The 26,068-nt window shown below is 40.3% G+C and overlaps 3 protein-coding genes across 5 annotated transcripts; 2 read left to right on the forward strand and 1 right to left on the reverse strand.

Annotated features, from left to right (window-relative positions):
- The first annotated feature begins 366 nt into the window (after positions 1 to 366).
- On the forward strand, positions 367 to 6,126 carry CCNG1 (cyclin G1). Of its 3 annotated transcripts, none has more exons than XR_013922822.1 (8): positions 367 to 547; positions 1,225 to 1,488; positions 2,366 to 2,619; positions 3,201 to 3,279; positions 3,366 to 3,464; positions 3,721 to 3,915; positions 3,993 to 4,208; positions 4,603 to 6,126. XR_013922822.1 is itself a non-coding variant. In XM_080353149.1 (7 exons), exons 2-6 carry the CDS (start codon positions 1,225 to 1,227, stop codon positions 3,910 to 3,912), a joined length of 888 nt encoding a protein of 295 aa, XP_080209275.1. In that variant the 5' UTR covers positions 367 to 547; the 3' UTR covers positions 3,913 to 3,915; positions 4,603 to 6,126. The 3 variants fall into 3 exon arrangements, 1 of the variants encoding a protein (XP_080209275.1); XR_013922823.1 differs by having other exon boundaries at positions 4,071 to 4,208; XM_080353149.1 differs by lacking the exon at positions 3,993 to 4,208.
- A 2,244-nt stretch (positions 6,127 to 8,370) lies between these two features.
- Positions 8,371 to 12,049, reverse strand: NUDCD2 (NudC domain containing 2). The gene is made up of 4 exons (XM_080353236.1): positions 11,842 to 12,049; positions 11,150 to 11,198; positions 9,759 to 9,910; positions 8,371 to 8,872 (listed from the first exon to the last, which is right to left on the reverse strand). The coding sequence occupies exons 1-4, from the start codon at positions 12,028 to 12,030 to the stop codon at positions 8,789 to 8,791; spliced, it is 474 nt and encodes a 157-aa protein (XP_080209362.1). The 5' UTR covers positions 12,031 to 12,049; the 3' UTR covers positions 8,371 to 8,788.
- A 182-nt stretch (positions 12,050 to 12,231) lies between these two features.
- On the forward strand, positions 12,232 to 26,068 carry HMMR (hyaluronan mediated motility receptor). Its single transcript, XM_080353252.1, has 18 exons — positions 12,232 to 12,307; positions 13,402 to 13,500; positions 14,070 to 14,146; positions 14,981 to 15,061; positions 15,763 to 15,951; positions 16,258 to 16,344; positions 16,865 to 16,965; positions 18,160 to 18,234; positions 19,208 to 19,386; positions 19,995 to 20,143; positions 20,457 to 20,671; positions 21,272 to 21,388; positions 22,146 to 22,304; positions 23,916 to 24,068; positions 24,173 to 24,272; positions 24,515 to 24,691; positions 25,217 to 25,379; positions 25,946 to 26,068. The coding sequence occupies exons 1-18, from the start codon at positions 12,262 to 12,264 to the stop codon at positions 25,963 to 25,965; spliced, it is 2,187 nt and encodes a 728-aa protein (XP_080209378.1). The 5' UTR covers positions 12,232 to 12,261; the 3' UTR covers positions 25,966 to 26,068.

Consider the following 26,068-nt stretch of genomic DNA (forward strand, 5'->3'; position numbering starts at 1 on the left):
AGCTGCTCTAGGCGGAAAGCACAAGAGCCTGCAACACGCGCTGAAGGGCGCTCACACACACACCTGCTGCGGGTCCCGAGCTCCGGTGTCCCCGAGTCCCTCAGGCGCGGTTCGGCTCCCACCGCGGGACGGTCACCGCGGGGGACACGCGAGCCCCCGACCGTCGTGCCCACTGTCCGCGTGGCAGCAGGAGCGACGCCCTCGCCCTTAAGCAGAGCGTGCACACGGCCCTAGCGCCGCCAGAGGGCGCCGCTGCGCCCGCGCCCCGCCCGTCTGATAGCGACAGTGCCCCGCCCCTTCCCGCAGCTGCGGCCCGTGATTGGTCTGCCAGAAAGTCTATCACCCCCTCAGCCCCGCCCCCCCGGGCAGGCGCAGCGGAGCGCGGGGAAGGTGCGGGACGGGCGGCGGTTCCTGGATGGCGGTACCGTGGTGGTCGCTGGTGCCCGAGGAGCGGGGCAGCGCTTCGGTGTGAGCCCTCGGCGGTGCTGCGGGGCACATCGGCTGGGGCCCTTCTCACGAGAGAAGGGAGCCAGGCAACAGCGACAAAGTAAGGGCGCGGGGCCGGCGGCGGGTCCCGCCAGCGGCGGGTCTGTGCTCTTGCGTGCCGTGCCCGGGCTGTCCGCGGGCGGGTGCGGCTCCTCCGCCCCGCTGACGGGGCTGACAGGTCGTTTGTCCGCCGGCGGAGCCCCCGCGGCGGTGAAGGGCAGGCCCGGGCATGTCCCGGGGAGGCAGCGCCTGCACGGGCCCGCCGGGCCGGGGGACGGCGGGAGCTCGCTGGGGTTTGGGGGCTGCCGGGGTTTGTGGAGGTGCGGGGCGCGGCTGCGGGTAACTCTGGGGGGGTTGCTTGGGGTCCGGTGAGCCCCGCTTAAGGGGCCTGTGGTGCCAGCCGGTCCGTGAGGGGGGCGGTGCAGCTCTAAGTGCGAACACAGGGGGGTGTACCCGGCACAGCCGAACGGTGCTGGGTCACAGGCCTGCTCGGGTCACAGGCCGCTGCTGTGCGCGGCTTTGCTGCCTGTGACCTGCTCGTCACTGCCCGCTGCCGCCGCGACGTGCCCCAGCGAATCCCTTCCCAGTGTTCCACGCGTCTCGCTAACTGGCAAAAGTACTTTGACTTATAAATATATACCTATGGAGAAAGGAAAGTTTCTCTCTTTACTTTGGAGACAACCCTAAGTTTTTCCCGTTTTAGCTGTTTGAGACGCTTACATTTGTTTCTTATTACAGATGATTGAAACACTTGTAACTACGGAGGCCCAGGAGCTGCTGTACCAACTCACCGCCCTGTTGGAACAGGAGTTAAGATGTCAGCCGAAGGCCTCTGGCCTGAGACTCATTGAATCTGCTCATGATAATGGCCTCCGAATGACTGCAAGGCTGCGAGACTTTGAAGTGAAGGATCTCCTCAGCTTAACTCAGTTCTTTGGCTTCCATACAGAGACATTTTCACTAGCTGTGAATTTCTTAGATAGGTTCTTGTCAAAAATGAAGGTAAGGCTTTTTAAAGTATAAGTTCTTAGTCATTAGCCTCTGCTCACTGCAGCCTTGTTCCTATTATATCTTGGTTTTACATGGCAAAAGGTTAAACTCCTTGCAGAGATTCTGATTGTACAAGAGCTAAAAAGTGGCTTTCCCTGTATATCGTGTATATCAAGAGGCTTGATGCTGTTCAGCACTCAGAATCTAGTAAAATATTTAGTTAGCACTCTGTTCTACAGTACATATGTACCATGCTGCTCTGGGTTGTTTTTAATTGTCTAAAAAGATGGGATTACCACTATACTATTTGGTCAAGAACAAAAGCTTGTTTTCTTTGTATGTTAAAACAAAAATGAGAAAGCTAGATGGACAGGAAAATGATGATTTGAAAGACTTATGAATTCAAAATAAGCAGTAAAAATGGGGACTGTAATGCCTCTGGAACAAAATAAGTCAGTTTATACATATGTACATATATATATATGTGTGTATATCAATTTAAAAAGAGTAAAAACCCCTTTTTTGCATAAGCCAATATGTACAACAGTTTAAGTTCTAAAAGCTTCCAGTTAGGCCATTATAGAACCTCATTAAGAAACCAATTCTACATCAATCAAAATATATTGTTCTGCGGTCTCGCTTTTTAGAAGAATGAGGCAGAACTTGTAGTGTGCAACAGTCTTTTCCTTGCGTTAAAGAAAGATACAAATTAAGCACATAAAAGACATTTCTTGATCTTCAAAAAAGAGAACACATACCCTCCCACCCACTTCCCCCATATTTTTTTTCCTAAAATACACTGCTGCCTACAGAGTTTGTTACTTACACATAGAAATGACTGATTAAAGGCCTTCCTCTTCAAAAGTAACAATAATTTACTTTTCTTTAGGTACAGCCTAAACACTTGGGCTGTGTTGGACTCAGCTGCTTCTACTTGGCTGTGAAGGCATCAGAAGAAGAGAGAAATGTTCCCTTAGCCACTGACTTAATTCGAATAAGCCAGTATAGGTTCACTGTTTCTGATATGATGAGAATGGAGAAAATAGTGTTGGAGAAGCTGTGTTGGAAAGTCAAAGCTACAACAGCCTTCCAGTTTCTACAACTATATCATTCACTCATTCATGAAAATTTAAGCAGTGAAAGGTAAAATACCTAATACATATTTTGCTTATAATCAGCAAGCCTATGTAGAAAAGTAAGTAGGAAAATTACTCAAGTAATTTCTATACTTGAAAGCCCAACAGACTTTCCTCTTTATTGGTAAATATCATAAATGTGAATATCTCTAGTTTATTATTATTTTAATTTTTAAATGTTATTTGCATAAAGTGTTCTAATGAGTATTGCTCTCTGAGCCGAAAACTAAACTTGCTCAATAATGATGGTATAATAAATCTTTGCTTATGCTGCAGTAAGTATTGCCTCATTGCAAAGATTTCAAAATCTGGCTCAACAAGAGAATCCTTTTGATAGTAAGCATTAAAATTTCTTGTTGGTAAGCTTATATTGATAATGCATCTCTCCCCAATGTAACACAAGATTTACTTTTGGCATTAGGACTGACAGGACTGAACACATGTTTGACTGTAACCACAGCACTTGTGGAATAAATGAGGCCTTTGTTTAGATAACGAACATTCTCTCTGCTTCTCTGAGTTCCGAGGGTGGTGCTGCCTTGATCAAGGTTTCATTTTTCTACATTCACTCATCTGTTTTTTTAATAGGAGAAAATACCTTAATTTTGAGAGACTTGAGACGCAGCTTAAGGCATGTCACTGCAGAATCATGTTTTCTAAAGCCAAGGTAAGCATCTTGAAGTCTCAAAGACAATGAGACTACTGAAACTTGACAAAGCAGTGTTGAAAAATACTGTTTTTCCCTCTCTCCAGCCTTCTGTCTTGGCACTGTCTATTGTGGCACTAGAAATAGAAGAACAAAAACTGCTGGAGTTGGCTGAGGCATTGGAATTTCTGCAGTTGCATTCCAAGGTATGTGCAGATAAAGTTTCAGAGGAATAAGAAAGAAAAATCTATGCAGGAGCCTACACAGTGAGGAACGGGGAGGTCCATTGGCATACTGCTTTTATTGGGTTTTCTTGGTTTGTGATTTGTTGTTTGGGTGATTTTGTTTTCCATTTGGCTTGGGAGCTTTGGCTTTCTATCATTTGTGAAGAAGCTGAAAGAACATGTATGAAGTAAGGATTTAATGGATTACTAACGTATGAGTTTCTGTCTTGCTATTTAGATAAATAACAGAGATTTGACCTTCTGGAAGGAACTGGTGTTAAAGTGCCTTACGGAATATTCCTCAAGCAAGTGTTCCAAACCAAATGTCCAGAAACTAAAGTGGATTGTGTCTGGACGTACAGCACGGCAGCTTAAACATAGCTACTACAGAATAACACATCTCCCTACAATTCCAGAGACCAGCTCATAATAGGTAAATCCTAGTAAAAATCAACTTCTGATAAGGTAGAATTAGCTCTTAACTATCTCAGAGTTTCTTATTCTGTATAGGTAACCTCTTGAAGATGTGTTACATAAACACAGTGGGCCTGTCATAGAGGCTGGTGTATTCTTGTGTTCATACTTGAGCCAGTGCTGTACCTAAAGGAGTGGCAACCTAATATATAATCATTGGAGAAAGAACTGATCCTCTGGTGTCCTGTGGGAGCAGAAATGTGTTCTACAGACATTGGAACCTCATTCAAACTATGATGTGGAGTAAAACTGGTAAAAAGGCAGAGAAAAAACTTTGCTTGCTCCTATCCTAAAAAGAATTGGCTAAGAGGAGGAAACAGTTGCCTAGTAGAATGACTTCCTTGTAATTATTCACTTCTTAAAAAGAAGCCAGTTTTATACAGTTCTACTTGTATAACTGTCCGTTTAGTGAAGTCTAAACACTGTAATCAAAATACTATTTCACTGGATAGTACCTAATTCATATTACTATTTTTTTTACTGTGTAGAAGTTTTGAACTACTTTCTCATCTAGACTTGAGTTCCAAAGGCTGCTTATTGTCTGTAGCAACTGTCTTGCTTTATTAAAAACTGATGCTTTGTTTGACTCTTGTAGAAAGCCCTTCAGTTGACTGGTGGTTTGTTGTGTGTTGTTTTCTTTTTACAGTGCTACTATAAAATAAGGAGAGAACCATTCCGTGACCTTGGCAACAGACACGTGATTATTTGAGAAACAAAGTCTGAAACATGGTCTTAATAATGAAGAACTCAACCCATGGAAAAAAATATGTAACATTTCAGACTAAATATCCTTCCAGCAAATAAGTTATTTTCATGATGACCACAACAATACTTAGTGTCAGTTTTCAGTCTTATTAGACTGGTTACTGTTCAGTGAAATACCACAATACCAATATAAGGAATTTAAACACTTTGTAGAGCAGCCTGTGTAGTCTAAGCTTGGCTTAATATAACTGCAGATGCTGAATTATATAATTTTTAAAATCTGGTTTGCATTCCAAACATTATCTGACACAAGGATAACATCATGTGCAGTAGCACAGTGCTGCAGTGGCTCAATCAAGCTAAAGACATTGATGACAATAGCAAATGCCTGTCAGTCCACCTGACACGCTGCTTGGGCAGCGTCATGCGTCTGCACGTTCCTCTTGGGCAGGGCAGACACACGTTACAAACCAGGCTCTGTGATACTCACTGAACATGTCAAGTAGCTAGAGCAGGAGAAAAGACAAACCTTATTTCATTGCCCTGTAAAAGGTAGTCACTAAAACAGCATCAGTAACTCCAGTATTTTGTAAGTGGTGTAGTTTAGTGACATTACAAATTATTTAATAGAGTGTAAAAACTTCGTTATATCTAATGAAGGTTGCGGGAAAGTACTGGGTCACCTGCCCCAAATATGATGCCAGTTTTCCAAGGTGTAACTGTACAAGGGATAAATGCTGCTGCTGAACAGGTGCATTTTTACAGGCACAGTAGGAGCAGGGCTGAAGGCACATCTTGGCCTGTATGTGGGAGCAATCTGTTTGAGAAACATTGAAGATTGCTTCAACTCTGATCTCTTTCAGGGTAAGATTCACAAAATACAACTGTTAGAAAGAAGACCAGATCAGTACTTGAGGCATATCAGACTTCTGGTGCTAACAAGGAAGTGAATAAGAAGAATGTATTGTTGTATGTAAGATGAATAGAGGTGTTGGGGAAACGTTGCTGATGACCTCTTTAGTCCTGCGTCACTGTGGAGCAGAGGCTGTTAGCTATAGGGTGTCGTAACTGATGGCCATATGAACCGACCTGGTGGAGGAGGAGAGATCAGAATGTTCTGAATACAGTGGGGGCTTAGATGTTAGGGAGCCAACCCTTCCTTCTTTATGGTCATAGTTGAGGAGGAAACCGCTCTGCATATCTCAAACTAGATAAATCTTTCACAGAAGACTTCATACCAAAGCTCTATACTGGACAAATCAAGCCTTCTCATGAACTCATGGGTGTGATTGCACCGCATGACATAATCGGCCAGTGCTAGCTGTGCATTCTGCTGGCCTCTGAAAAGCATACAAGTAATTCGGATCAAGGTGTGGTCAGCCTGCTGGGAGAGATGGAGAAGATGCCATGTGCAATTGTCATGTCTCAAGATATGTACCTTTCAATTAAACATTGAAATGTGCTTAACTGAGTAACTTTTGTCCTGTTTGCTATAAAACATGTTAGTAGGAAGCCTATTAAGTGACTCATATCTGAACACTACCTGGAAAACTTCATGCAGAAGGAAAGAGGTTTTGGAGGTGTTTGGGGTTTTTTAAAGAGGTTGAGGCTGCATGGGAAAGGCTAGAGAAGCAACAAGAAAAACTCCAGGTTCTTGATTACAATTATTTAAAATTGGCCCATGATTACTCTGAATCCTTTAAGATGTGGAAGTGTCAAGACTCAAAATACTGACTTAAGTAGCTTAGAATCTTCAGTTGACTTCAACCCTCTTCCATCATTTATCTAATAGTACATATCACTGTTTCTATATGCTGCAATATATGGGTGGTGCTTGCTTAAGGGAACCTGTCACTCCTTTCTATCTAATCCCAAAATTTGAGCTTTTGCACAGATCTGAGAATCCCGTTTGACCAGGTATGAATTTACCCCTACATTTCTGTGCCCAACAATGATTGTGAACAGCTGTGGTCCTTTTAATAAACAGAGCAATGCTGTGGCATTACTCTGCACAGATCTTGAAACAGATGCTTGAAAAAACGCCAGTAGGCTGTCCTACACCCATTCACAGTGCAGAGTCGCACTCTGAATAAATGCACGGGATTATTTCCTATAGAGTGGGTTGCTCTGGATACTGTATTACATACCTAAATTTATGCATCTGTCAAATATCTATCACTTTTTCTAAGAAGCAAGGGATCGGTTCCCAGTGAGACTGCTGTGAGCTGGAACACAAACCAACATTTGTTAGACTGAGAACTGAGTAGATACTGATTAAGGAAAATCATAGCATAAGTATCTTTTTATTTTGATCTAGATTCTTCCAAAACTGGAGGTCTGTAACTTAGAGTAGACATTATGAGGTAGCTAACCAAGTAGTTAAAACATTTCTGAGCCATGATGCCTGAATACATATTTCACTGTCGTCCTCTTCCCTTGACATCAGCCTTGGACTTAACTGCAGGATGACTCTCATGCTATGTCATAAATCAGAAAACGTGGGAATAAAGTTTAGCTCTGAAAGTGCATATAGTACATGCAAGTTCATGCACTGGATTGTCAGATGCCATTCTAAACTTCTGCAATAAGCAAAAGATGTACAAAAGTGTCATGTGCAATCCAACTGCTGTAACAAAAAATAGTTTCACTGGATAGTACCTAAGCATTTTGATGCAATTACTTTTGCAGCACTCTCATTCATTTCTTAACTATACCATCCACCTTCTTTACTAGGATCACAGTAAAGATACAAAACTTCATAGCCGTAAGTCAGCAGTTGATACCACGCTATTTTCCTTTGTATAGTAAGGCAAGTTCTCTGCAACCCAAGTATAGCGTCTGGACTTAATTAACATTCTGTAAAGATGACATGGGTAGGAGAAGCACATTTGATTATTTCAGAGGTACTAAAGGCTTGCTTGCTCCTACAACAGGCAAGCATTTGCTACAATTACAATGAGAGCATTCTTCCTCAACTATTGCTTTATTTTTGCCATATGCCAACTGAAATAATGAAACGGTTTTAGAAATAAGCAGTATGACAGACAGCTGCTGGCAATTTATCTCCAGTGAAACCTCTGCTTAGGACTGAAGTATAGACAGTTGTTTCAGAGCTCAGAATACAATAGGATTTGGCAATCACGTTTCCTCCTCCATTAGTCTGTTTGACACAGCATTCATTCTGCGTGATGCTGTGATTGGAGTGCTGCTCAGCTGCATCTTTAACAATGAGTAGGAAATTCCTGATCTATAATTGTCTCATGCAAAATACATCACGCAATAGCTGAGTTTATAATGTGGCTATTAAAACTATCTACAAAAATTTAGAGCTTCTTGGATACACTATGAACAACTTGTGCTGTATGTTGGTAATGAATAGAGGCAAGATACCGTTTCCTACTTGGCTGCTTCATATTACTTTCAAAAGTCAATTATATTTTCTTACTGTGAAAAATCTTAAATATTTATACTGAAAGGTATTGCATTAACACATAAAATTATTTATATCCAGACCTTCACCTGACCTTTCAGTTTTCTAGTATCACTTACCTGATAGCAATTATTAATCATTAGTGCTATATTTGACAGCACAGTGGATTGTAAAACCTTAATTGCAGCAAGATGCAGTAGTTTATTTATTTAAACCACTGTTTCAGAATGACATTTATGAATTCTCAGAGGGCTGCTACAGAGGGAAAGTGTAACTAGCCATCCTAGTAGCCTTCCTGTTGCAATTTAAGAGAAAATATCTTGCTTATAAGATCTATTTTTCAACAGTCAATAAGATAGTCTTGCATAAAGACAAGTGGTGTATTTATAACTGACTAGTTTACTATGGTGTTTCTAAAAACAAACAAAACCAAACCAACATTCTGCTTAGAGATTTTACTTCTTGATATAGACTTTTCTCTATAGTTTGCCCCTTAGTATTAGAAAGTTATTTCAGCTTATAAATCAGCTGGTAACACCTTGTCTTCATTCTACTGGAAGAGATCTCCTTTCTCTTCACTGAAGTAATTACTTGACAACAATGCACTGAAGAGATCGCTGTAGTTCTCACCAGTTACGTGATGTCAATTTTTAAGTGTAATGTGTAATTCCTCTCGAGGAACGCAGATAAAAACAGTTTACTTTTCTAGACTAGAAAAGTCTGGTCCTCCTTTGCTGTAATTTCCAGAAATTTCTGCCCCACTGAAGTCAAATCCAGGATTCTGATGGAAATAAGAAAAAAGTTTAATAGATAGATTATTCTAATAAAAATGTTAAAAACACCACAACCAACAAGAACAAAACTCTTTCTGTTAATATTCTACCATTCTAACAACGACATATAATGATCAACTTGTCATCCATTTGTGATGGCATTGAAATTCTTGAAAAATGCATCAACAATAAACCTTGAACTGTCATAGTTTGGCTGCCTACTACATGAAGTGATGCTGTTCTCAATTTAGCTAGCAGTCAGATCTCCCAGTAAAGAACTACTAAGAAAAGCCTCAAGAATAAATTCTGGCTTCTGGTGTCCTCTGAAGGTGCTAGTTGAAAGTTTAAGTACCTGCCATGCTGGATAACAGGTTCCATGGGAATGATGTTCTCTGTTGCAAGTATGCTGGATGCTCATTGAGCTGATAAGAAGTTGTAATTCCACAGCTCTGCAGACTTGCATAGGAATAGTTACACACTAAAGGTCTAACAAAGCAATTTACACAAAAGAGCAAGGAAAATATTTTCCAGCTACCTATTATACATCACCTGATGTTCACAAACATATTCAATAGTACTTGGTGTTAGAAGTTTGTTGTAAACATGGCTATGTCATAATTCTCCATAATGATAGAAACTGTGTGTAGCCTAACCTACAAGTTGTTAGTATTATGTAACAAACCCTAAAACAGCAATATCCACCCCAAACTCAACTTTCCATAAAACCTTCAGACAAACTACAGACAGAATAATTGAACGCTCATGAGCATTCCATACATGCTGAGCTACACTATATGTTTCCGTGGCACTGGACAGCAGAACAATTGTGGTCAGCATGCATGGCCATAACCTCTGTGTGCAAACACCAAATATAATGATGGTCCTTTAACTTGCCTCTCTTTGGAATCGCTCCAGTGTAAGTTTCCTTTGCATCTGGTCCTGTACCCAGGGGTCAGCAGCATATTCATTTTCTAACAGAGATGTCCAACAATTTCCAGCATCTCGATTCGTCTTCATTAGAACAATTCGTATCAGCTTCCTGTCTTCTGTTGAATAACAACAGACATGTGAAACCACCATTCAACTCAACCCTATGTGCAAGCTTCTTTTGTTGTTTAGGTGAATTCACCATTAACAAGCACAGGATGTGCTTGCGATGTAATTTAAATTCTGAATGCCAATGCCAACAGGGTTATTGACAAATAAATAAACCAAAAGACTGAAGCAAAGGTAGCTTATAAAGCCATCTCTCCCTTTCTGGCCTGTAAAATGCTGAAGCTGTTTTAAGGGATTAAAACACAAGCCATAAGTACTTCTGCTGCAAACATAAACTAACCTTTTACAGAGGTTCACAACAAAAAATATTTAACCTATTAATAGATACACCTCTGCTAAGGCAATAATGAAGGATTGGAGGTCAGGCTTTACAGAGAGTTATCACCAATAAAGCCAGAATTAAGTTTTAGTGATATATGGTGGTATAATCAATTTATTTAAACACAGAGAGTATGTCTAAAGACAATATGTTGGAAGTACATTTCAAAGTTAACATGTAGGATATTTAAGTTCATTGAATAAATACAGCATTATAAAGTGTATTTTGAAGATTATTTGCATACTGGAAAAGAGTAGGCTTCACAATGTTTGTTTACGCTTCTGGTTTTCATGCTTAAGTTACTAAATTATTAATCAATATTTAGAATAAATATTGAATGGAAAACAAAATCCATTATAGGAAAACATTAACTGAGAGGCACAGTCCACAAATACGATGATTGCCAAAACCCAAAATATTCTGAACACTTTACAATATTTATTATCTAACGATCAGAGAAGCTTTTTTTGTTCATTATCTGTAGGTAATGTGACTTTTAGATTGCTTTTTTAATCTCTTGGACTGTAGGTTTTTCACCCATCCCAAAAATATAATGCATAAGAGGAGAAAAAACAAAAAAAGTAACAATTATGGAGAGGCACAGACCACATAACTGTACTGCAATTGTCTAGCTTTATTAAGGGTTTGCAAAAAACTTCTCACTCTATGGAAGTGTCTGTAATCCACTGCCTGCTGCCTTCCAAATACCACATTTTTCCATTAACTTTACTCTCTAGGGCTTTTGTACTACCTCAGTTCCTCAGCCTGGCAATAATGACTGTCTTTTTTACAAAGCTATAAACAGGGAAGGAACTAATCTTTCCCATTAAAAAATGGAGTAAACTCTTCTGCAGCATATTTTGACAAGTTTTGCTGCCCTCATAATGTCATTTCAGGTGTAGGTTATTACCTAATGTCCACGTTCCTTCATCAGTTATTGTAGAGTCAAAAAGTTTACCCTGCAAAAGACATGCACAATATTACAAAACAGGAAAACCTGGTCAGCATCCAGTTCATGTTGAATTCTTAAGTTTTACTCCAAATTTACCTTCTTGTTTTTTACTGAAAATGAATAGGGTGATCTGGCCCTATAAGTACAGACTTGTACACAGATCATCAAAGGATTATCTTTTGTTACACTTTTTTAAACGAAGCATTTAACACAGTCAAAATGCTCGTCACTGTTTCAGTACGTCAGTTCATCGGAAGGGGTTTTGTTCCTGCTGGCAATGCCATTTTTAACAGGCTTGCCATGAACACGTCAGTGTTTGTGCCAGGGGAAGGGCCAGCTATGGTGCAAAGGACTGCTGATTACCTGCGTGAGCGCAAATCTGCCCTTGATCCGGGCTTTTTGGGTTTCATCAGCGAGTAAAGCCATGCACTGAAACACTGCCCAAATCACTACACAAGAATGAAAAGCCACGTGAATTTGTCATCTTTACTTTTCCTGGCGTCGTTGAAAGACCGTGCAGCTCGACAGAATTGTTTCTAATAAATTTCACGTTGACTTTATGGAAATCTAGATATTTAAACAAGGGGGGATGCTCCAGGCCGCAGACGGTACCTCAGTCCGCCGGGCCGCCCCTCCCGCGCTCCCCGTACCTGCAGCAGCTCCTGGCCCCGCACGGACAGCGCGATGTGGCGGCTCTGCAGGCTGCAGCGCACGTCCTTGGCCCGGGTGCCTGGCGGCACCTGCACCTCGATGAACACCTCCTCCAGCGTCTGGTACCAGCGGCCCCAGGGCGTCCCGCAGGGAACCACCCCGCTGCGCTCCTCGAACGGAGCCGACATGGGCGACGGCGGCCCGGAGGCGGCGGTCCGCTCTGCGCAAGCGCACAACTCCCGGCACGGCCCGCCCACCCGGGCACGCCCTGGAACGGCACTACGCGTGCTCCGTTTGTAGGCCGCTGATTGGCTCAGCGAGCACGGAGCGGGAGGAGGTGATTGGCTGGCCAGGGCGCGTGGGGCCGTTGGTCCCTTTGAATGCGGGCGACTGGTGGCTCTGCGGGTCTGCCTGTCGCCATGGCGTTCGCCCGGGCTCCGCTCCGGCGCTTCAACGAGAGCTCCGGTGGGTGCGCGGCGGTGCCCTGGGAGTGGGGGGCGGCGGGGAGGGGGCCCGAGTGCAGGGGTCGTGGCCGGCGGTTACCCCGACGTGCCCCGGTCCTGCCTGCGCTTCCCCTGAGGGACCTGCTCGTAACGGCCCGTGTGAGGCACCTTGTCCGAGTCCCCGCGGGAGGGAGGCTCCTCCTGAGGAAAAATATCGCTGCCTCAGGTCGAATCTTGGTCATAGGTAAACGGCTACTAAATGTAAGTGTGAATATGTATACGTATGTAGTAAATGGAACAGTGGCAAACCACGATTCACTAACTTTCTGATATAGTGCTACAAAACTACCACAGAAACCTACAGAACGAGTTACAGTGCAGTACTGCCCCTCAGAGAGTCTGCTAATGTAAAAGTACATTGCAATGTGGTTTTGGCTGTAGCTAAATGCCTCTCTGCTGCTATCACCTCTTCTCATATTAAATTATATTGCTCTTATTTGCAGAAAGCTGAAGCAAGTAGATAAGCATTTATTGGTCTTAAGACCACCTGACTATAGTAATAATAACAATTTGTAGCCACTTGGTTGCTGTCTGCTCTTTTCCTTCAAGCTGTTAACCTTTTCAAAACACTATTTTATAAGAGTTTTAAGTAACTTAGTTCTTTGGAGGAAAAGTTTTGGATTCAACAGCATGTAAGTAGTCTCTTCAAAACTGGAAGGCATTTTAAAAACAGTTAAGTTTGCATTTTATACTTTAACACTTCAGACTGGCTTTTTAATCAGTTAACATTAGCATCCTCTAATCATTTGGCCTTTTTTAATGGGAATTAATGCACTGCTATAACTAGTAAGATGCATTGCAATATTGTATATGTACATCACGGTTTCTAATTTTATTAGCGGTGTAAGAAAGAGCCCTTTTTCCCCAATGTGTCTGCTGTATAGTTCCTTTGTGTTTATAGGGAGGATGATGAGAACTGAGACTAGAGTTGTTGGTTGGCTTTTATTTTTCCTTTTTTTAAGTAGATTTAACTTAGATGTGTTACCAGCATTGAAACTGAAAACCCTATCATTTACATTAATTGTTTTCTACTGTTCTGAAAAATCTTATTTCTAGCATATACCCCATTGCAAGGGCCCAGAGATGTTAAATCTTCAGATGCGCTGAAAAGTTCTCTGTCCTCTGAAACATCTCAACGGGTTAGGAAACAGAAGAGTAAGTAGTCCTAAAAGTTGCACAGAACACAATGGTATAATATCTTTGAATGCTGCAGTTGTTAGTGCTTACATGCTGTTACTGCTTGCTTCTTGTTTAGAAGTTGTTTTCAGTTGCAGAGGCTCACTGTGCACCTTCAGCTCTAGGGGACAGCATCTGTAAAAACATGTCTAACTGAATCTTCCAAAAATTGCTCTGTATGTGACCTCTGCTAATTAGGAAGACCTATGGAGACCAAATAAATTACTTAACTACTTTGTTAACCTTGCTTTTAGTGATAGGTTTCTCAGATATAAAGCATCCCTCAGTTGAAAACGGCTTACATGGATCTGGGGTGGTGGGAGAAACTTGGCAAAAGCAAAATTCTCAAAACTGGTTGAAAAAGTCTGTCAAGTGCCCCCATGACTAATACTGATCTGCCTGATTGCAGTAAGAGAACAGCTGGCACTGTGTTGTGAAGTGGATGGTTTAATAATCAGGTGGCATTCTTGCCTAGTTTAGTTAAGTTTCCCTCACCATGTGCATCCACACCCTCTTCCTTCACCATTCTTGTCTGCATCCTCCTGCAGGTGAGTCAAGTCTGCACAGTGAGAACAGTGCACCTACTCCAGTAACTGGAAGGAGATTTGCATCTCTTGGATCAACAGTAAGATTGTTCTGTGGTTGTAGTACTGCTAACTTCCAGTTAAATCTCACTATGACTAGTTAAATCATGTAGCCCCTCTATACAGTTACTGTTAACCTACCTGAGTAAACTATAAAACACACTATTGTGCTTTTCTTCCTTAGGAACTAAGAAGGAAAAATAAAATTGCAGTGTCTTAGGAAATCATGTGATCACTACTTGGGGCTACGGAGTGGCTTCTTGTCTTTGTTATAATGTTGGGGTTTTTTTTCCTTTTAATGACCATGTGATTAATAGTGTGGCTGCTTCCTTTTTTTTAAAAAAAAACAAAAAACCAAAAAACAGTGTTTCTGCCTTCATATGGTGGCCAGAGCAGAAACCTAGTGGTAAAAGAAACAAAGAGGGGAGGATACTGTATATACAGGTTCTCAGTGCAGTCTGTGAAAATATGGATTTCAGGATACACAGGTTAACAAGTTGGAAAAATTTAACCCTGACTTACTAATGTAGTGTATTAGTATTCATGATGTAGGATAAAATTCTGCAGGCAAACCTATAGTTAAAGTTCTGGTTTTATATTTTTAATGGAGTTCAGTGGGTGTTAATATGTTCAACTTTATTAATCTTCTTCCTGTCACAATGTTATGAGCTGTCCACTCAGCATAGTGTTCATGAAAAAGTACAATGGTAAAACTCATCCTAACCTGACACTTGTCTGCCCTGTGTGTGGAGAGAGATGCTTGCTTGTTATTTTGTTTGTGTGTATCTTTAGTAATATATTATATTTAACTGTGGTGGTAAACTAGTATGCAGCTAGAGATCAGCTTACATGTTTATTATACATTTCTTCAAAAGCCAGCTCACGTGACTCTGAAGCCTAAAAAAGACCTTATCCTTATGAAAGAGAAAAAGAAACAGAAGACACTGGAGAAGGAGGTATGTATACATTATGTGAGTGCAATCCTGTAGTGTTTCTCAGTTACCATAAAAAATACACGTCAGTAAAATTAGCTTCTTTTGCATACCAAAGCATACAAGTAGTTTGCAAACAGCTCTGTGCAAAGCAGAGATTATCAGATGTTATGGTATGTAGAAAACATGGGCTTTGTTAATGGAATTACATTAATTTCTACTAATTATGAACAGCTAGGCAGATGCTCTTTTAAAACAAGTGAGTCTTATGTTCCCTACCACAAAAAGGTTCTATTTAACTGTTTGAGATTTCTGCTTAATAATCAACATATTTTCTAAGTTTAAGACACAGCTAATTTTACCTTTTCAGTCCTCTTCTGTGTACTAATCCATGCTTTGTGTGTCTCAAATGTCACATTCTGTCTTTATATTCCACAGCTGAAGAGGAGAGTTTGCTTCTGTTGCAAATTGAAGCAAAAACTTTTCTAACTTTACCATGTTGTACTGCCTCAGTAGCATAAAAGTCAGGTGAAATGCTAGGACTACAAATCTGTGGTATGTAATCATAGAGAAGTGTGGTGATTCTGATACCTCCTTTCCTGTGAATGGCAGAGTTGAAGATATATATTCTGAATGAAAGTTAATACAGTCAAGAAAACCACACACATTAACTTATTTAAGAAGCATAATAGTAGGAAATACAGAAAAGATCTCCTTTGTTTTAGATTCGTGCATTAGTGAGAGAGCGTGGAGAGCAGGATAAAAAACTTCAGGCTCTGGATGAGGATTTGGTTAAGACTGAAGCAAAGCTGAGTGCCGCTGTTCAGGAGAAAACTTCTCTTTTGGCAAATGTTGCCTGTCTAAAAAAACAGCTTCTGGAGCTAACGAGAGCCAATGAACTACTAAAGTCGAAGGTATTCAGACAAATAAGGACATATTTGCTTTGCCTTTATTAAGCTCACTCAGCAAGAGGTAACTTTAGCTGCTGATCAGCATCTGTTTTTACATTCCCTGTACCCCTTTATTGGCACAGGGACAGAACGTGTCTGGTTTGGGATCTCTTGCTCTTCTGTGTGAAGACAGAGCCAGACCTGTGAACATCTGTCTCAAGGGTGGGCAGAGATCAATGTTGAGGGTGGGAGTGGAGCACTTTTAAAAGCTTGTCTGAAGAGTTATATAAAGGAGTTACATTCAGTAGTTTTACATTTATCTCTAATCAGGTGTCTGAAGATGATGTACAGAAGAAAATGAGCAGCCTATGCATGGAGTTAATGAAGCTCAGAAACATGAGGGATGCTAAGGAGAAGGTATGACCGTTTGCACTGCATGGGATAGTAATTACGAGCTGTTGAGGAACAGACAATGAATGGCTTACAACACGACTGCAGATCATGTTTTGTTTCTGTCCTCAAGGTGGTAGTTTCCTCTACTTTGTGTGGAGTGAAAATAAAGATCAAACCATCAATGTTCTTGATTTTGGTATGGATGTGCAGTGTAAATATGAGTTGAAAAAACAAAGCCTAGAAATACCTCTGTGACAATATCAATGTGCTGGTCAGACTATTAATGTATTTGAAAAGCAGTGGTCTCAAGTATAGTTTGAAGCTCTCCTAAATCTTTCCGTTTTTCAGATGGTGGTGGTGGTTGTTTTAACAAATGGCCAATACCTCTACAGAGGCATACTTAAAATCACGTTTAGCATAGTATCAAGTGCTATCATTAAGCTGTAGTTATGAATTCATTTCAGTTTACCACTTTCTCTTAGACAATGGATTTTTTCTTTTATTGAATCTTTCTTTAGCGGTAATATTTGTCTTTTTCTTTAAGTCTGCACTTGCAAAGCAGGAGAACATGGAAATGAAGCTGCAGGAAGTGCAAAGGAATCTAGAGCATTCAAGAGGAAAAGTAGCACAGTTAGAACAAAAACTGTAAGTAGTAAGAAAGGGATTTGACTTAAATGACATTGTCATCTAGTTGTGCTTACATGCTCATACTGTATAGAGAGCACATAGCTTAGGGAAAATACAGGGTGTCTCGCTACTGAGAAGGAACAGAAGTTATTAGTATTTGTGACATGGAATATATTTGATGGATTTTAGTAACTGCTGTATTCTTATAAAATAAACATACAAAATGTTGTTCCTTTAATGTATCTATTTTTTTTTCTGAAAGACAAACCATAACGTCTCAACCTGTTGTCTTTCACTGTGGTGGGGTGGAGTTTTCTTGGATAGGGGGTAGGGAGGGGAAGGTATGTATCTTGAGAGAAGAATTGTTCATCTTGGAGCAAGAAATTCACGTGGATTGGATACTTCAGTAGCTGGCACTTTAGACTGGCAAGTTAGGAATAAGCAAGAGTGAAAAAGCTTTGGATCAGGAGTTGAGATCTTAAACCAGCAGCCAGGCATTTGATGCAGATTGGAGGAACATATGTGTGATCTTTAGCTAAGCCTAGTGAAGAGCAGTGTGGCACCTTCAGATTTGCTTCTTAGTAGCCACATTCTCTGAAGAAAGGCAAATGCAAAGTGTCTTGGCCTGAACCAGCTGCATGTAGGAAGGGAGAGTTCCAATCAGCTGTTCTGCCCAAATGTCATTTGCTGCAGAGAAACAGTGTGCTAATATATAGGTTATTTCTGAGGATGATGACCTAAGGAGGGTGAACTTCTAAGGTTTTATCTCAATTTTGCCTGATCAGCACTGCAGCATCCTTATGTTTTGTTCTTTTACCTAACATCCAAGTGCTCAAATATGAGCAGAATTTTTATACTTCATTACTATTTTAACTCTCATGTAAAGTTAATAATGCAGATTGTGCAACTCACAAAGGGAGGCAATGATAATTTGTTTAGCTAATGCAGCTATTCTAGCATACTTGCTTGCAGCAGAATGTGGCTCAGCATCTTTACTACAAATGAGAAGACTGTATGGAACAAGTATCAAAAAAGGGTAGAATTGCCTCTTAGAGCCAATACCAGTTTGTCAGCCGAACTTGATTATGTAAAGGATGAATTTCTACTATGTCATGATTTAGTGCTTAATTTCTCTTTATCTGTAAACAAATAGCTTACAAGTACATCTGAATTTGTTTAGATCCATCCTTCATGAAAATGTCCTGGTTTTAGGTCTGCTACTGAGAGAGAGAAAGTTGAAAACAAGTCTGACACTGAAAAACTCCTGGAATATATCACAGAGCTCAGGTAATGAATTGTTCTTGAATTTGACTGGGCAAATTACAAGGCAGTAAAACCAAGCCTCACTTGTGACTGGTGAAGTAGAACCTTGGCGACAATTCTGTTTAACAGTATTAAAACAGGGAAGGAAAATAAATCTGCTATTTTTCCACACAATGGAAAGGAGTTGTAAGGTATTTTATTTATCTAAATGTTTCTGTTTTTCTGGGCTGAGAATATGGAATTTTGTATCAGGGTCCTGAAATCATGGTTTTAGCCTGATTTATTTGTACATAAAGGAAACCTTTTCCTCTAAGGTACTGGCAGTAGTGTCTTTTGTCATCACTTGTAAAACAATATACAGTAGGGCAAAAAAAAAAACCACCCTCAGTCTTGGCTTCCAGTGAACTTTGCAGCACTCAGATTGGCATCTAAGAATTGTAGTGAATTATGTATGTATGAGTATCATTCTGATTGTGAAACTTAACTAATCCAGTGCTTTTTAAGTGATCAAAACTCTATCAAAACACAGTGAAAATACAAAAGTATTTAAATATAAGTAGTTCATTCTTTGCCCTCTCCCTGTCATTTTATTCATTAAGAGATTCCTCATTAACTGGCTGTATATATCCAGATTCTGCTTATTCTTGTAAAATATGGTTTATTAATATGTAAGCTTTTCTGACAAAACTCAGCCTTGTAAAAAAAACCTGGATGTAACATTTATCTATATATCAATTATAGTAGCTAATTCTATTTTAATCAAACCTTTATAATTTATTTGTGTGACTGTATAAGTTTATTTTAAAACAAAACATCAGTGTCGAATAAATTACTTCTAATTAACCTGTCTTAATGTGAAAAAAAGTGTTTCTGATAAAACAGGCGAAGGCAGTTTTCCTATTGGAAAACAGTGGTTCTAAGCCTTTTTCCATGGTGCTGAAGTGTAAGCTTACAAATCAAATACAGTGATAACAAGTACCTGAATTTTCTCCTATAGCACTGTTGCAGAAACCGTTGAGAAATACAAACTTGATGTTGCCCAGATGGAGGAGACACTGATAAAGAAAGACCAAGACATGGAGATCTTGAGGCATACCCTTAAAACGAAAGAGGAAGAATCATTTAAGCTGATAAATGAACTTAATGAAAGGTGTAAATTGCTTGAACAAGAAAAAGGTAATTGTTAGTGCTTGTGTGCTCTTCACTTATATGGGATCACTGATGTCTTAAAGCATCTGAAATAGGTTTGTCCTAAAATGTCAATTTAGACTGGTTTGTTCTAAGTTAAAAGTAGTCTCTGAGCTCCAGCTGAAAAGAGCTAGGTGTATCTCTAACAGTTATGGAAACTACCTTCAATCTGACATGTTAAGTCTAAATTTTCTATTCCTATGGAGGGGGTTACTGAGGTAGATAATACAGAATGAAAATAGTTTACATAGTAGGAATGCCTTTAATCTGAAAGCTGAACACAAATGACTCTCTACCAGTTGGCTTGTATGCACTAGCATTATGTGGAAGAAGCTTTGGGGAAATCATTTAGTTGTTTTTCCCCAGCCATGCTGCTGTTCTTAATTGCTTGATCCAAATAAGAGTTTCCAGATGGGTTTAAGATGTGGCTTTGTTTTTTGTTTGTGTTGGTTGGGTTGGGGGTTTTATTGGTTGTTTTTTTCCCCCTTGCCTAACTAACTTAGAGGCTAGGATGGAAGTATCATGAAGAATAGGTGTTGTAGTTCTCAGAAAATAAAGAGGAGAATTTGTTTTATACTGACAATTCCTCCATGCAGAGAAAGAGCTGTCTGAGAGCAGAGGAAAATTCCTGAGTATGAATGCTGAAATAGAAAATCTCAAAAAAACCATTGGCTTAGAAGAACAAGAACACCAAAAGCTGCTTCAGAAACATGAGGACACGGTCTCTCAGCTGCAGCAAGAGAAGGTAAATGCAGTCTACAGATCAGTCTAAAAATAGACTCTGACCACACTGACTGGCACTGAAGGCTCTGATTTCAGTATGCACGAGACTGCTGTATTAATAATGGTCTTACCTGTGGAATGCACAAGTGGGTGCTGGCCAGCAGAAACTGTGTGTGGTCCAGTACCTTGAAGAATTGCAACTGGTAGGACGTGTGTTTTGTTTTTTCCTGTAGGTTTGACCTTATTCTTTTGCTTTAAAGTTAGAACACTCCAAATGAGTCTTTAATATCTAGAAAAGTACGGGTAGTTTTAAAATCTGACACTCGGGCTTGCAGGAGTCATCTGCATCATTGCACAAGAAGTTACAAGAGATTCAAGATGAGATAACACGTGAGAGACATCTTCTGGAAGAAGAGCTGAATGATACAATGAATGAGCTGAATAAATTGCATGCTAAGGAGAAGAAAGCTGAGAAGCTGGTGAAGCAGTTGGAACAAGAAATCAAATCTCAAGCTCTTGAACTTGCGCAGATGGAAGTGAAGCTGAAACGGTTTGTGAAATAAACTTTGATTCTAAAGCTTTCAAAGGGAAAATGTTACACCAGTAGCACCAACAAGGCTTTTCAGCCTAATTCAGGTTTTAGAGACCTGAACAGATCTAAATTTATTTCTTGCTGGTTATTCATTGTTGATAGGACCTAATCCATCTGATTGACTCAAATAAGTTTAATATTGTCTTAAAACTGTTTCATTAGTGAGCTGAGAGTTGCTTGAAGTGCCAGGACTGTGGTAATATGATATTGCTGTGAAGGGTAAGCCGTATCTGTGTTGTACTGGGTGTTACTGCCCTGCAGAGGTCAATGACTAGGAAAGACTTACAAGCAAGTTGTTTCTTCCTGTCACTTATTGGAAGTTTCCTGTTAGGTGTCTGATCTGTTCTATAGCTAAATTTGAAAATAAGGGAAGGGGAAATGCTTAGTGAAATCTGCTGTGATGATTGTGCTCTAATACGTGACAAGTTGTGGCAGAGAAGTAACTGATTTGTCACAACTTATTGCTGCCACTGCAAGACTTCTGTAACTGGTAATAGTATTTGGGAGTGTCTTGAGACATAGTTATCTCCAGAGTGGAATGCTGCATTTTTATTTCAGGAAGAATGCTGAGCTGGAGCAAATCAAAGAAACGCAGAGCAATGCTGTTTTGCAAGTCCAGGAAGAGCACAGCAATACATTGCGTAAACTTGGAGAGACCATTGCTGAGTTTGAAAGGTATTTAAGTTTAAGACCTAGGATAAGGATTGTCTCAAGGATTACAATAGAATATGCTGTTTGTTCATGTGCCTTGGTACTTAAAACCATGTATGAGTTTTGGTACAGCATTAGAGCAGAGGATTTTGTGATGGACTATTTGACATGAAGAAATTCACTTATTCCTTTTGAGTACTAGTCAGGTGTAATGACGTGCTCAGGATCTAGTTCAGGAAACCGGATGTTTCTTCTTCTGAAGTATAACCAATTAGAATACTTGAATGCTCTTGAATCTCTGTGAGAGTTGCAACTATGATGGTTTTCTCTTTGCACTATAATCTCTTGCAAGAAGACCTTGTGTAGACTCAAAACTTGCACTGGATTGAGAGGATTTTCCTACACTTCTTCAGATCTTTCCTCCCAAAATATTCAAGTTGTAGAAGTGATACTGTTATTGCTAAGTATGCAAGGCATTCAGGAATGATCCAGTGGGTTATTTGCTACTGTAAGCTGCAGATAGGTGTTTTGTGTCTTAAAATATCTACCAAAATGTGAAAATATCTGTATCACAGAATTTGTCATAGTGTTACTGCTTTTGGCTTTATGGAAATGTGGGTTGTTTTAACTCAGGATTTATCAGTGCCAGAACACTGCCATATCTCCAGATCATAAAATCTTGTTTTAGCATGACCTTGAGTTACTCTTTTAAGGCTTGACCATGTTAATCTTTATTTTGTCTAAAGTAACAAGATTTTTCTTATTTGCATTGGAATACCAGCTACAAGAAGACAATAGCTGAAGAAATACGCAGTCTTAAACTGCAGAACACCTCTCTGCAAGAAGAAGTTACCAACCTAAAAAAAATAGGCCAAGATAATCTGCAGCTGCTTCAGGAAGCTGAGAACACCAAAAACAAAGCAAAAGAAGAATGTGCAAGGTAGTAGACAGACTAACTTTCCCCTAAGCTAAAGAATGCCAACTAAGGCTTGTATTCTAACTAGAACTTAACATGGTGCTCTACCAAATGAAATCAATATTTGGTGTAAGCTGAAGTTTCTTCCTTTCCCAGTGGTGAGGGTTGAAAATATCGATTGGTAAAATTGATCACCTTTATATGCACTAGAAAACTGGCCAGTGGTTTTTAATTTTTCCTTTATGTGCAACATACAGGAAAAGGAAAATATTTAACTGAAATATGTTGGGATATTGTCTTAATCAGAAATATAAGTAACAGTCGCTGTTCCACAAATAAGATCCACAAGGGCAGAAAAACAAATACTTAATGCAGAGGTCACCCAAATTCTGCTCACGAGCAGGTGCCAATTAACTACCCATGAATTACCACACTGCAGGGAGGTAAACTAAGGTCTTCTCTCTGCCGAAGAGAAAGCACAGCAGTGCAGCTGCTAAGCAGTGACAGCCAAGCAGTTGTTGTAGTCTGCCAGCTGAAGACAAGTTTCTGTGCCTGTCTGGCAGCAGTTTAGTGGTCTGTGTTCTCCTCCCAGTCCACTGCATAGCACATGAGCAAGTTCCTTGCTCTGGGCAAGTCACAACTATTTGAGGCAGTGCGGGAGGTCCTGGTGTGTGATCAGCTGTCCTAGGCAACCACAGTTACTGTCTGGGTGTGAGTTGCGTTGTGGAACACAGTGTATATGTGCTGGAAGATTTCCCTCCCCACTTGTTACAAGGTGATTCCTAGCTGGCTTCTGAAGTTGAAGCTGGCTTTAAGTCAACAAGTGTGCTCTAATCTTTTTAACTCTTGTATGTGGACAAATAACTCAACTGCATTAAAATGGTGTTTTGGCCGTACTGAGTTGGGCATTTATCATCTTTGCTACTCTTTACTGATTTATAAAATGCGTCTGTAAAGTTTTGTAATGCTTCTGCTGTCTTCACCCATAGCCAGTACATTAAGATGGTCTGAAGGGCAATTACAGTGTACCCCAGCTTATTTTGAAACACCTGTGCTGCTTAAGAATTTGCCCATTCTTTCTTTCCCACCTACTTAATATTGCCAGTTTCCATTAGAGCTGGTAAAAGAGAAACAGCTGGGGAGTGTTTTTTCCTGTTCAATTTGCTGGTTGAGTGTGGCAGGGAAGGGATTCTTGGTCTCCACCTAGATGATATAACAAACAGCTGACGTTAAAGAAGGGAGACAATGCTTTACGTGTAGAGTTTTGGAACCCTTGAGTACATCCGCACTGAACAATCTTGACTAGTTTCTGATTGAGCAAATCTCTGCATGTGAAGTCTAACTACTGCGGTGTCTTCCACTGAAAGCTGCTGCATTAAACAGTCATAAAAAAACCCCATCTTTGTGTTCTTCAAAAGCACTGCTTGCTTCCTTGTAGGAGAAATTTAAAATACTGTGTCTTGAACTTGATTGCTTTTTGTATTGTTCTTCTTGTGTAGCACTGTTTATGCAACCCTTTATTTCACTTCTTCTATCGATACATTTTCAATCATGGTTACTTGTGGTTCCAGATTTAGAGTAGTGTTTAAAAAAAAATAAATCAGGGTTCTTAAGGATGGGTTACATTTTCCTCAGGATGCTTTTAGAGGTCCAGACAAAGCTTGCACTGAAAGAAGCAGAAATGGAGAGAACAAGAGAGTCTTGCCTTGCACAAGTGGCTAAACTTCAGGAAAAGCTGGAAGAGCAAACTGAAGATCTGAAAAGAGAACTTGAAGCAGAAAGATCCAGGTGACTTTTATCAAGCTAAACCTGCATATTATAGCACATCAAAGTTTTAGTGTGAAGTGCTGAGAGCTAACAATTTACGTAATGAAACTCCACTTTCTTTTTAGGAAAACCATAAATGAAGATGTAACCTCTAGCTTAAAAGAAGAGATAAAGACTTGGCGTAATCTCTATGAAGACTTGCATAACAAAACTAAACCTTTTCAGGTGTGTTATAGAGTAGATATTTATGTGTATCTGATTTGAGACTTGTGCAGCTGGCTCAAGTTCTGTTCTTGACAAGTAATTGTGCTTTTTCCTGTTCTAAGGTGTTTATCCTGCAATGGTTTCCTAAGTTACTCTGCCGCAAGCCAGCTATTCCCCTTCCCAAACCAATCATTTTTTGTAGATTTCAGTTAAGTAACAAGCTATGTTTAATTTGAAGATTAAGGATTCAATATATATTGCAGCAACAACTAGATGCATTTGAAGCAGAGAAGAACGCACTCTTAAATGAGCATGGTGCAGCCCAAGAAGAACTGAGTAAACTAAGTGACGCATATGCTAAACTACTTGGCCACCAGAACCAGAAGCAAAAAATCAAGCATGTTATGAAGTTGAAGGAAGAGAACACCCACCTGAAGCAGGTTTGTGAAATGAAAAGTGAAACATTTATAAGTTATTCATTTGCCCGATTCCTTTGCTCTAAATATTTATACACTAATATAACTGCAAACTACTTCCTTTCTAGGGTTCTTAAATTCCCTGCAAAAGCTAGATGAGAACAAACCACCTGCCTCCAGAAGCAGCAAGAGAATCTGTTGTAGTTTCAGCTGACTGTATTGTATGCGGAGAGATCACAAGTGCAAATAACTACCCCTAGTCTTAGCTTGCTTGATTTTTTTTCTTGTCTCTTTTGGATATTCTAGAGTAGTAAGCTAAAAACTGAAAGCAGCACCTCAAAGTTTCAGGCCACCGTACTACTTAGTGGTGTTTGTTACACAGCAATTGTACAATGTCGCTGGGTTCTCTACGCCTATATGTTTGGTGTATGTTCCCAATAATTGGGTATGTGTGTGTTTAGCATTAGTCAAAAAGGCCACTGCAGTAGATGATGAAACAGCCTTTCCTCCTGTTATTAAATTCACTTCCAAATCTTATGTTTTCTTCAGGACGTTTCTAAACTGCGTGCACTGCTAGCTAAAGAAAAGCAAACCAACAGGAATCTTCAGCAGCAACTATGTACAATTCAGGGTATTAAGCGTTTTGATCCTTCCAAAGCTTTCCAGAATGACAGCAAGGAAAACGTTCCTCCAAAAACTCCTTTTAAAGAAGGTAAGCTTAATATTCACCTGCCCATGTTCTTGTACCTCTTAAACCTAATGGAAGGTTGTATGGCAGACTTGCAGAGTGCTGCATTTGGGGAAGAGAGTGCCATTTCATGTGTTTCCTGGCAGATGTGAGAAGGCCACATCCGTAGGGCGCTTCCAGTGTGCTGCTGTGTTTACCAGCATGGGTCCTTGTCCCCTGCCCTGAGCAGGGTCTCCTGTGTGGCTGGTGGGGGTGAAGTGACTCCAGAGGTCCAAGCCCTGGTTCTTGAGCTGCTGCCTAGCAGGACCTTATACTCCATAGGTGGAAAAGATGCAGAAGGCCTGCAGGTGGATGTGGAGTGAAAGGTGGCAAAAGCATAGGGATGCACAAAGGGAAGCGGTGCAGCACAGAGTGTGCAAAGGTATAGATCTCAGCCAGACCTTCATTTCACAGTATATTTCAGGGTCTGAAATTCTGACTTGCATGTTTATGTGGAATGTGATGCTTTCTTCCCCCACAGCAAGCAATGATTTGATATGGTGGGAACAACAGTGGAAAAACCCAGACTTAGTAATTTTTTTCTATTTCAGGTAATAAAATCAGAAGTTAATCTCTTGTTATTGGAAATTTGTGATATTTTTCTTAAATCCATGTACTACAGAAGACTTCAACAGACTACTTGTTCAAGGTGAACTTGGATGCTGTATACACTG

This window comes from Nesoenas mayeri (assembly GCF_963082525.1).
Source record: "Nesoenas mayeri genome assembly, chromosome: 14".
NCBI lineage: Eukaryota > Metazoa > Chordata > Aves > Columbiformes > Columbidae > Nesoenas > Nesoenas mayeri.

Bases quoted from the DNA above. Each gene is read 5' to 3' on its own strand.
- HMMR (XM_080353252.1), top strand. From the start codon at position 12,262: ATGGCGTTCGCCCGGGCTCCGCTCCGGCGCTTCAACGAGAGCTCCG. The intron at 15,062-15,762 runs GTATGTATACAT...CCTTTGTTTTAG, and splicing joins AGAAGACACTGGAGAAGGAG to ATTCGTGCATTAGTGAGAGA. The intron at 25,380-25,945 runs GTAAGCTTAATA...TTTCTATTTCAG, and splicing joins AAAAACTCCTTTTAAAGAAG to GTAATAAAATCAGAAGTTAA.
- CCNG1 (XM_080353149.1), top strand. From the start codon at position 1,225: ATGATTGAAACACTTGTAACTACGGAGGCCCAGGAGCTGCTGTACCAA. The intron at 1,489-2,365 runs GTAAGGCTTTTT...ACTTTTCTTTAG, and splicing joins GGTTCTTGTCAAAAATGAAG to GTACAGCCTAAACACTTGGG. The intron at 2,620-3,200 runs GTAAAATACCTA...TTTTTTTAATAG, and splicing joins GAAAATTTAAGCAGTGAAAG to GAGAAAATACCTTAATTTTG.
- NUDCD2 (XM_080353236.1), bottom strand. From the start codon at position 12,030: ATGTCGGCTCCGTTCGAGGAGCGCAGCGGGGTGGTTCCCTGCGGGACG. The intron at 11,199-11,841 runs GTACGGGGAGCG...TGTCTTTTGCAG, and splicing joins GGGGCCAGGAGCTGCTGCAG to GGTAAACTTTTTGACTCTAC. The intron at 9,911-11,149 runs GTAATAACCTAC...GTTATTCAACAG, and splicing joins TGAAGGAACGTGGACATTAG to AAGACAGGAAGCTGATACGA.